The sequence below is a fragment of the Lineus longissimus genome, chromosome 8 (genome assembly GCF_910592395.1).
Source record: "Lineus longissimus chromosome 8, tnLinLong1.2, whole genome shotgun sequence".
Taxonomy (NCBI): domain Eukaryota; kingdom Metazoa; phylum Nemertea; class Pilidiophora; order Heteronemertea; family Lineidae; genus Lineus; species Lineus longissimus.
In genome coordinates this window covers 11,985,812-11,997,290 of record NC_088315.1, presented here as the reverse complement: position 1 = coordinate 11,997,290, position 11,479 = coordinate 11,985,812, and the positions used below count along the sequence as shown (strand labels likewise).

General features: G+C 43.8%; 1 protein-coding gene across 1 annotated transcript; it reads left to right on the top strand.

Moving 5' to 3' along the window:
* Positions 1 to 4,322: 4,322 nt before the first annotated feature.
* On the top strand, positions 4,323 to 9,344 carry LOC135492635 (uncharacterized). Its single transcript, XM_064779193.1, has one exon. It carries the CDS (start codon positions 4,323 to 4,325, stop codon positions 9,342 to 9,344), a length of 5,022 nt encoding a protein of 1,673 aa, XP_064635263.1.
* The last annotated feature ends 2,135 nt before the right edge of the window (positions 9,345 to 11,479 follow it).

The following is an 11,479-nucleotide window of genomic DNA, read 5'->3' as shown; positions in this document are numbered from 1 at the left end:
CATGACAACACTTTCCTTCTAGATGGGTCGATGGGGTAATGTCATGAACAGTCTAAATACTGTGCTAAAGGAGAAACACAAGTAAGCTGCAGGAAGCTCATTGCTGCAGGTTAACGAAATGCTGCAAAAAATAAAACGCAATGCGACCTGTCACACAGGTTGTCATCTAATGGCAATAAGATATAATATGTGAGAGGTCAACTCTGACCCTGGACTCCACAGCTCGGTGTCGACTGTGCTAAAGCGGATGTGTTGGCCATTGTATTATCGACAGGATTAGATCCAAATGATTTCTATGAGTTGCGGGTACATCGAAGATTAACTTAGCCTCAGCTGTCAAACTTACATTATTATTGTACATACATAATTCAAAATTGCGATGATGTGATTTAGATTGAACTATAATAATCTTTGGAATTGTTTGGGAATAGAAACTGATTTTGCCACACTGCGTCTGTCACGATGGTGTCACGATGAGGTAATCGGAGTTGAGCAAACGACCAGTCCGCTACTAACAAATAATCATTTGATCGACAGTTTGTCAGCGTTTGACCCGCAGATCAGCATGAACAGAGTTCACTATTTCTTCTATCCCCAATTTGCCTAAAGGCAGATCCTCATTTGGACATCTTTATACAGTTCCTCGTAAACTGTCATTCCTCATGTATAGGTCCCCACAAATGAAGTCCATGAATCTTTCCTTCACTAAAAGGACCTTTGTGATATCATAAAGAAAATGTCGTCATAAAAGACATTTTATACATGATCGTTTCTCATGAATAGACCGCGCATGACTCTTTCATTCTCAAAGGGGACGCACTACAAATAATGCTCGGGCTGCTGGGTCCTTTGGAGTTTGCCAGCTGGCCATGCCAAAAGTCATAAACTATTTGCGCTGGGGGTCTGTAAATTCTGACCCAGCCCAAATTGGCAGTGGAGAGTATATGCACACAATGTCACTTGCACAGGAGTCATTTGATGGAAACGTCACAGCAGTCACAACAGCTATCTGAGGACACACAGTCATTTCAAACATAATGCTTTGAATGATTGCACTTGTTTCTTGGCATTGCTTGGGGGATGATTGTGCTGTTATCGACAACTAAATTGAAAATCGTTCAGTGAGGTGAAGTTATATTCAATGGCTTGCCAACACGATTCTTCACTGAGTTCACGAGCGAACCGTGAAGCATGAGGCATGAGGAGTGAAGCGTAAAGCTCAATGTAATTGTAAGGTCTGCCTAAGAAAATGTCCTCACAACGGACATTTTTATACATTCTGGTCTTCATAAATTCTTCAAAATAGCGAATACTCCATGCATCTTTCATTCTCTCTGGGTACTTTTTTGATATCTTCGGCAAATACCATTTCTGCATTTAAAGGACACTGCCTTATGGATGTCCTTGTGATTGGCCCTTCCTCGCCAACTGACCCCGCCTCCTGCCTGCCCGATAAGGGCATTCTTATATAATTGTGGAAAGAAGGGTCACACTGACAAATATGCACTGGACTCTGGTCGTGACTGCTCCTGGGGATGTAGCCAGACATACTGGCCGAAAGTCATCAACTTCGAAGAAGTTCATAATGTACCAACAACATTATGTGTAACCAAGGACCACAAACACACACAAAAGATAAGAAAAGATTGTGATTTGATATAATCATGATAAAATGTTTATTTCATAGTTATGTAACATACTGTGCTTGGAAAGTACACAACATTTCGTAAAGCTATATCATCTAGAGATATTACATACCTTTTAGGACAGACAATGTTAAACAAATTACCATGATCATGAATATGTTTCATGATACAGTCATTTTTAGAAAGCCAGATAATCAACTACTATCCTATATCGGATGGTTTACAGTCACGATTGTAACAAACTCAGTAGTAAATGGGGTAGTTTTATCTAAACAACGTCATCATTACTCCGACGGTTTGCTGACAGGTTAGGACAGCAACCTATGTCTGCGACCAAAACATTACCCGACCAAACAATTACTTATCTCTACAGTTCACTATTTGCCACCCGTTTCTTCTCTTATCATGATTTTAATGTACACAGGAAAGCATTAAGTAATCATAAGCAATTTAAATGCGGTATAATTGGAAAGTATGACGTTGTATAATAATGGACAACTATTTCGATATTTTGGAACTATTTTGAAAGGACTAAGTCACTTTACCCCACCCCTCCCATTAAATGACACAATGATCATCAACATTTAATTGGTCAAATGTAATAAAAAAGACGATTTTAAAATCAAATGCCCCCTCCCACCCAGACAAAGTGACTTGGGGTTTTTTTTGTCTTCATTATTTTAGAGATGGTCCCTTCTTGGGATGGCTGTATCTGAGACATTGTCCATTACCCGCTGTTTTACTAAGTCGTCATTACTCGGACGGTTTGCCGTCACGTTAACACGACAATTTATGTCTGCGAGTATGAAACTAGTCCAACCCTACAACATGATAATATCTGCGATTGAGCATGCATAAACGATACGAACGCTAAGATGGTTATAACCAGAAGTATTAGGGTAGCAGGAAGGGTTGGGCGTTTGTGGTTTCTGAGTCTGAGGGGGTTGGTGTCTGTTGACTGTGCTTTAAGAGAGACTAGGCATGGCGCCAGTCTCTCTTAAAGCACAGTCAACAGGCATTTGGTCTCAGTATTTGGGTTTTGATTGCCATGACTGTACCCCTGTAAAAGTCAGAGGAGGAGAAGTTTGGAATGATGAAAGCATTGAAGAAGAAGAAATGTTATTATATATTGAGGAAAGCAAAATTTATTATGAGACTAGAAGGCAGTGTCCTGACTTGATTATTTTGAAAATGGCGGTCTGAACACATTAAAAGGTGGAACATGGCATTTTAATGCGCTATAAGTCCAATAATAAGTGACGGTGACCCGTTATAAATGTTTCGCCAGCTTCGCTTTTTTGCCGCTACGCGGCGCGTTGGGCCCTTGCGTCTAGACTAAACTTTAATAGGTAAAAATATCACACATATAAGGTGGTACAAGATGATTGGTTATTATAGAAGTAGGAGGAGCCAAGACAAGTCATCATGATGCTAGTGAAGTATGCAAATTCCGACATTTTACGGCCCGCAAATGATCAGTGTTGATTACGTTATAGCACGTGCGGCTAATTATGATATGAACTAGAAACTAAAGTTTGTTATCATGTATGTGTCATGAGCGAGTAGAATATAAGCTTACAAAGATAACATAGCATGAACCATCTCACACGTATCAATGGACGTTTCATTAAATAAAAAGCTAATAGTCACCTTGATTGTAATAATTTCATAGTCCCACATAGAGTGCAGGCTTTTTATCATCTAAGTGCATGCCATCTACATGTACATGACACCAAAGTACCTTAGTGCCCCCCTCCCCCCCCCCCCCCCATCCCACCCCCATCAACCAGTTCGTCTTCATGCAACAAGGTTATTTTTTTACCTATGGTTGTTAGCACGTAGTTAATGAGAACCCATATAACCTCTTCCCGGTTTCGAAGTCTACCCGCAAATTTAGCACTCAGATGCACTGACACATATAAATCAAAGGAGGTCCACTGATGAATCAGCTCATTTGAACTGTATTTACGACTTTTAGGTCTTTGAAGTGCGTTGGATGATACTCATTCGGCCCATTCTGCGCTGAACAATTGAACAAAGACTTAAGGATCTCAAGCAAATACCGTGTAACGAGCTAACATTCATTATCAATGAGTGGCCAAGATTAAATCAAGAGACGGAATGTCCAAGAGATTGACGCATGCTGATGTGGTTTCTTAGCAGACACAACACAATTCCGTCACATTATATTGAACGCGAGTGAATGTTTCCATGCCATCTACAGCTACTTTAAGTGTCCCAACATCATATCACCCAATCATCCCCTTTCTCAATCACAAAACATTGAATATCCCACTACGACCGTCAGCTACGTGAATATTATTCTCATCAATGAAGACATGGTTCCCGCGACGCGTTGCAACTTGTCGGAATTTGCATATTCCTCTTAGCATCACTCACAACATTAAGACTCTTGGCTCCTCCTACTCATGTCTTGATAACCAATCATATTATCTTATCTTGTATCTATACCGTATGTGTGATATTGTTACTCATTAAAGTTTAGTCTAGTTATAGCAATCATTGTGTTCATGTCGCTCTGTGTATTTACGCTCCCTCTTCATCAGCCACGTGGAACGAAAGGCGAACAACCTGGATTCTAATGTGGATAAACCACATTTTGGTGCCGTGACCAGGATTGATCGATTTCGTTCCTTTTCGTACTTTACCTTCACTATGGCTCCGGATACAGAAGACTGTGCCAAGGAGAAACGTTCGAGGGCTTCTCACAGAGGCCAACTGACAAAATTATTCACCAGATTTGACGAAGTGTACGCGACAGGAGACGCAGACGAAGTATCGATCGTGTTGGAACTAATTGACAATAAAATCAAACTGCTTGAGACATTAGACAAGAACATTCTTACATTAGTCGAGGATACATTGTATGAAGCCACCATCGAGGAAGCAGATGACTACCTCATTAACGTACGCCACCAATACGGCAGATACCTACGGAAACGAAACAAACTCACAACGCATGATACGTCAACTGGACCCACCGCTACTACGTCACCAAGTAAGTCACGCTCATATCGTCTCCCCAAACTTACGATCACCAAATTCAACGGGAATGTGCTGCTGTGGCAGACATTCGAAGATGACTTTAACTCCGCTATTGGCACGAACGATACACTCACGCCAATTGAGAAATTCCAGTTTCTACGCGCCCAACTTGAGGGCGAGGCATACTCAACTATCGCCGGATTGCCGCTGACTGACGCCAATTACAGGCATGCATTCCAGCTTCTGAAAGAACGCTATGGTGAAAAACAGAGGATCATAAGCGCCTACATGCAAGCCCTATGGCAACTTCCGAGGACGTCATCAGACGTCACTGGCCTACGCTCATTCATGGACAAACTCGAAACGTACGTCCGAGGGTTAACAGCCCTTGGAAAGGCCGAATCATCGTATCAGGAACTGTTAGTACCTATGTTATTGGACAAGATTCACAGGGACATCCGCCAACAGATTACACGATCACACGGGATCGCCGAGTTTACACTTCAGGAATTACGGGAAACCTTACGAAAGGAATTACGTGCTATGGAAGCAGGGGATTCGAACGTCACACTGGATTGCAATACGTTTTCTACTTCGGATTACGCAATGCCTTTCTCTAGCGAGACCAACGCCACCGCCGCCTTTCACACTAACGCGAAAAGGAATACTCATCATCGTGGAAGATTCAGTACCACCCCCGTCGCTAATAAACCAAAATGTGCCTGGTGTAAAGGAGATCATTATCATACCGAGTGTGTTGTCGTTTCGGATGTAAATAAGCGATATGATATTGCGAAACGTGAGAATATCTGTTTCAATTGCCTCGGTGCCCACCGCGTAAACGAATGTCGCTCAAGGAAGTCTTGCAAAAACTGTCATAAAAGACACCATACCGCTCTATGCTCCGGAACAACCGGTGGATACAACGAATCACGCAAAAACACGTCAATCAAACCCAAGGAAAAAACTCGAAGCGACGATATTTCGAAGGGAAAGGGTGAAGAAGCGCACCAGGAGAAAGTAGTTCCCACAGATCATCACGCCAAGCTCGCCCACGCCGCCAGGATGAGCCCAATCCTGTTGAAAACAGCGAAAGCAGATGTTTCCAATCAGCGAGATCAACAGATCAACGCAACCATCCTGTTTGATGAAGGTGCAACTAGGACGTTCATCACAAAACACTTAGCGGACAGGATACAACTCGAGACCGCCCGCCACGAAACCATAAACCTAGCTGTTTTCGGAAATGAATCATCGCAATCGCAAACCTTTGATGTCGTCAATTTCGCCGTTATCACACCCAAAGGTCAGGCAATTGAGCTCTCTGCACTTATCGTACCCCAGATTTCAACTCCATTCCAGAATCTCATAACACGTGACCTGTCTAGACTGCCATACCTCCGTAATCTGACATTGGCCCATCCTCCATCTGACGAAGCGTCTTTCAACATCTCGATTCTGATTGGTGCCGACCATTACTGGGACTTAGTCGAGGATCACGTGGTACGTGGATCAGGCCCCACAGCCGTCTCATCCAAATTAGGATACCTACTATCAGGTCCCGCCCTTCCAACCGATTACATCAACAAGGTTTCAGCCTTCCATCTCTTCACGCAACCTGCAGCACCACTTGATGTTGATGACTTACCTCGCCTGTGGGACCTGGATGCTATTGGTATCGAAGATCCAGGCCAGCCACCCGACCCTGACATCACCAACTTGAAAGATTTCCAGCAGTACATCCGGAAAGCTCCAAATGAACCGGGCTACGTAGCTAAGTTACCTTGGAAGTTAGATCATCAACCCTTGCCGACCAATTATGCCAATACATGTCAACGAACGAGAACAATGATTAGGAAGTTGTCAGATGAAAACAGGGCCATCTATCACCGCATCATCACGGATCAGGATACTCGTAGATTCATCGAACGTGTTACTGAAGATGATCCAAACGCCGGACATTACCTCCCTCACAGATCAGTGAAGAAGGACTCAATCACTACTCCAATTAGGATTGTGTATGATTGTAGCGCTAAAGCAAACAAAACCTCGCCCAGTCTCAATGATTGTTTACAAAAGGGTCCGCCATTACTCAACGATCTAGTTGGAATGTTGATCAGATTCCGCACTCATGAAACCGCCTTTGTCAGTGACATTGAGAAAGCCTTTTTAAACATCACCCTCGATGAAGGAGACCGCAATTTCACCAAATTCCTATGGTTAGAAGACCCTGACGATCCTGAAAGCAACTTCATCGTCTACAGATTCAGTTCTGTCCTATTTGGATCTGTCAGCAGTCCAGCACTATTGAACGCCGTTGTCCGCACACATCTGGACCAATATCAAACAGATGTAGCTAATGATCTAAAAGAGAACATTTACGTTGATAATGTCGCATCGGGGACATTACCCGAGCAAGCTATTGCCTACTATGAGGAAGCAAACGATATGCTAGACACCGCCGGTTTCACCCTACGATCTTGGGCATCCAATAATGCCGAACTACGCGCCTTAGCTCGTCGAGACGGACTATTGCTGAAAGAGGAAACCGTACCCATCCTTGGCATGAAATGGAATACGACTGAGGACAGTATCTCCTTCAAACAGTATCAGATCAGTACAAAATCCGCCACGAAACGTGAAATACTCAAACACGTGTCAAGTGTTTATGATCCGTTGGGGTATTTGGCCCCAGTTCAGATTCGCGCAAAAATCCTATTACAGGAATTATGGAAGTGTAAAGTAGATTGGGACGAGCCACTTCCGTCTTATCTGCAGACCACCTGGGATGATCTTCAACGAGATTTTGACATTGCAACAAGGATTAACATCCCGCGCCGATACATCCCAAACATGCCAACTGGAGACTGCGAATTACACTGCTTTGCGGACGCAAGCCTCAGCAGGGGATATGGTGCCGCGGTCTACTTGAAAATCGGGAACAAGACATCGCTCGTGATGACCAAGTCACGCGTTGCCCCAACTCGTCCACTCACAATTCCTCGCATGGAATTAATGGCTGCAGTGTTAGGAACCCGTCTAACAAGCTTCATCAAACATCAACTACACTTCAATGTTACGAAATGCGTCCTATGGTCCGATAGTCAGATTGTTCTTAGCTGGCTTAAAACTACCAAACATCTTCCCACCTTCGTCCAGAATCGCATTACGGAAGTTAAAGCTGGCTGCTTCATGAACTTTTCCTATTGCCCAACACATCAAAACCCGGCAGACCTGCTCACGCGAGGGATTTCCGCTACAGCCCTAGCAACATCGTATCTCTGGTGGAATGGACCGGATTGGTTGGGACATGGCGAATGGCCTCTAGCCGCATTAGCGAACGACACCGTGCTTCTTCAACACGAGGATGACGATTTAGAGGATCCACCCGCCTCAGATAACGACTCAAAAGACACGCCCAACATAATGAGAATCATGGATATCAAGCGATTCAGATCCATCACGCACCTCACGCGAGTTACCGCCTTAGTACTTAAATTCACGAAACTCATGAAGGGAGATAAGGACAGTCGCGCGCCAATCAAAGTTAAGGACCTCATTCAAGCAGAAAACATCTGGTTGCAAGCCCTTCAAAGTAACATTTATCATCAAGAAATACAAGCGATTAATGGCGTACGAGTCAGAGCTCCCCTAGTTCGACAACTCCGTCTGTTTTTGGACGATAACGGGATCCTGAGAGTTGGAGGGAGATTGCAAAATGCGCCACTGGATTACGTAACCAAATTTCCCGCACTCTTACCACGCGTTCATGATTTCACCAGACTCATCGTTCAGCGCGCCCATCGCATCGTGCTTCATTCGGGCATACAGGCTACCACCACCAACATTAGACACTCATACTGGATACCGCAAATACGTAACGTAGTGAAATCTGTACTTCGCAACTGCGTAATCTGTAAGAAGCTTACAGGCAAGCCGTTCAGATCACCGATATCTCCACCACTTCAGAGCTTCCGAGTGCAGGACGCTCCGCCTTTCGAGATAACTGGCATTGACTTTACCGGTCACCTCTTCGTGATAACACCTACACAGGAGAAAAAGGTATATGTCTGTTTATTTACCTGCGCCGTCACACGTGGCATACATCTGGAGATTGTCAATGATATGTCTACCATTTCATTTCTGAACGCATTTCGCCGATTCGCCGCCAGGAGATCACTTCCGGCTAAAATCATTTCGGATAACGCAACAACATTTCTCTCAGCCGCGGAGGAAATTAAGAGACTAGAACAATATATGCAGAATAACCATGTGATATGGCACTTTATTCCCAAACGCGCACCCTGGTTCGGGGGTTTCTGGGAACGTTTGATAGGACTAACCAAACTCTCCCTTAAAAAGGTATTGGGACGTGCCCGCGTAGATTTGGATGAATTGAACACTATTACCGCAGAAATAGAAGCAACACTGAATGATAGGCCAATCACTTATGTTAGCGACGGGGAACCACTGACACCAGCTCATCTCATGCATGGACGCCTGCTCAGAACCTTACCGGGCCATCTAGAGGACGAAGATGCAACCTTCCAAATACGGGAGAATACCGGACAACGAAATCTCGAGAAACGTGCTCAACGTCTCAATCAAGTATTCGAACACTTCCGGCAACGGTGGCGCAATGAGTATCTTACCGCAAAGGCACTTGCAAAATGTCAAATACGCTCCGACTGAAAACGCAATCAAAGTCGGTGATATCGTTCTTGTTCATGATGACATTAAGAAACGTATTGACTGGACATTAGCTAGAGTCACCAAACTCGTCTTCGGCGACGATGGTTTCGTACGCAGCGCCGAAATCAAAACAAAACATGGGACTACCAACAGGCCCATAACAAAGCTGTATCCGCTTGAAGTTCGAGCAACAGAAGAACTGAACATTGGTAAAGACAACTCGGCTAAACCAGCAATGCAAGACAATATCGCTCCGAATCCTACTCAAACAACTAGGCCTAAGCGGAAAGCTGCCGTCAAGGCCAACAAACTCGTTGCAAACTGGTTGCAAGATTCAGACTTGGATTAAATACAAATAGAATTCTTTGAATGTTGCATGCCTTTGATAATCGCTCATGACTCATACATGACAAGTGTAAACAAACTTTAGTTCCTAGTTCATATGATAATTACTAGTAGCCGCACGCGCTATCTATATAACCACACGTATTCAACATTGATCATTTGCGGGCCGGAGAATGTCGGAATTTGCATATTCCTCTTAGCATCACTCACAACATTAAGACTCTTGGCTCCTCCTACTCATGTCTTGATAACCAATCATATTATCTTATCTTGTATCTATACCGTATGTGTGATATTGTTACTCATTAAAGTTTAGTCTAGTTATAGCAATCATTGTGTTCATGTCGCTCTGTGTATTTACGCTCCCTCTTCATCAGCCACGTGGAACGAAAGGCGAACAACCTGGATTCTAATGTGGATAAACCACACAACTGGAGCCCGGCGACAGGATCGGGAAATCTTTCATTTCCCGCTGGTTTTCTATAGAAACTTGCTATTTTGTAAATCTCGCTGGTTCACAATTCGATCCATCTATGACAATCACCCTAAGAGGTATATTATGCTCATCAGAAAGTTAAGACCACCAGCAGTTTCAGCAAACCGATGAACCCACAGTTACATTTGAAGGAAGAAATCTCAGAGATCACCAAGTATGCTCGATTGAATCCAACCCACCCATCCATCCACCCACTCAGCAACCACTATACACATGATACACGGCATATCCAAACAGACCCAACCTGCTGTACCGTGAAGCCCTTAAAAGGTAGGCTTCACGGTGTTCATAGGGTTAACTCAATTCGTTTGAAGTCTACCGAACGTGCCTTATCAGGCTATTCGTCATTGTTCTTAGCCTTGATTAATATTACTAGCATATACCCATGGAGCGGGCAAAGTTGAAATGTAATATACATTAGTTAAATGGGCACGATGATTGAGCTACATTAAATTTCTAACGTTACTGAAGTTTTCTTAAAGGTTAAACACGAAATGAACTGCATTTAGGGACTTATTGCTGCTATCTACATGCAACCCCCAATAGATTGATTGGAGTACGCTATGTTGCACAATGCATTGAGACCAGTGACAGCAGGTCCTGTTCCAAATAAGGCCCTCACATATTAGGCATATCACCTACCCACTCCCGTACCCAATGCCACTGTCGGACCAAAGCCAGGCGCATGGAGAGATGCAGAACGCAATTCCAACTGCCAACATCTGTCAGTAAAGAATAAAACAAAGAGCAAGCGCTGGCCACTGTGCATATTTTGTCCATCCTGGCATAACTGTTTATTGATACCCTGACTGCATGTTCCGGTAGGCCACTCTGCAGAATTTGCCTTATCACTCAGGTCAGTGATTCTCGAATAGAACTAAAATAGAACAGGCTAATCATTAATCTCCCTGTTAATACCCTGCACCATGAACCAGGTTGTATAGCACTACATACGTGCTGGAAGCTGATACTGATGTGGCAGGGAGAATATGCGTGAAGTTTGTGTATGCTTTTGAGAATGAGCGGAGCTCTCCAGTCGACGTGCTCTCTGAAAAGTTGTTATTTATTCTAAAACCACGAAGATATTCGACGTATGACACCCTCAGTGACACTCTTACGTATGATCCAGACCTACGAAGCCAAAGGTTGCAAGAATTCGACGCATTTCCAAGGCCCAATTTTGAAACAAAAATTACCTCCTAAATAGCGGCCACAACGCGCATTATAGTATAGATTATACAATATAAGCAGTGAGTCCAGGTGTCCGAGTCACGCGGTTCCAAGTCGGAGGATT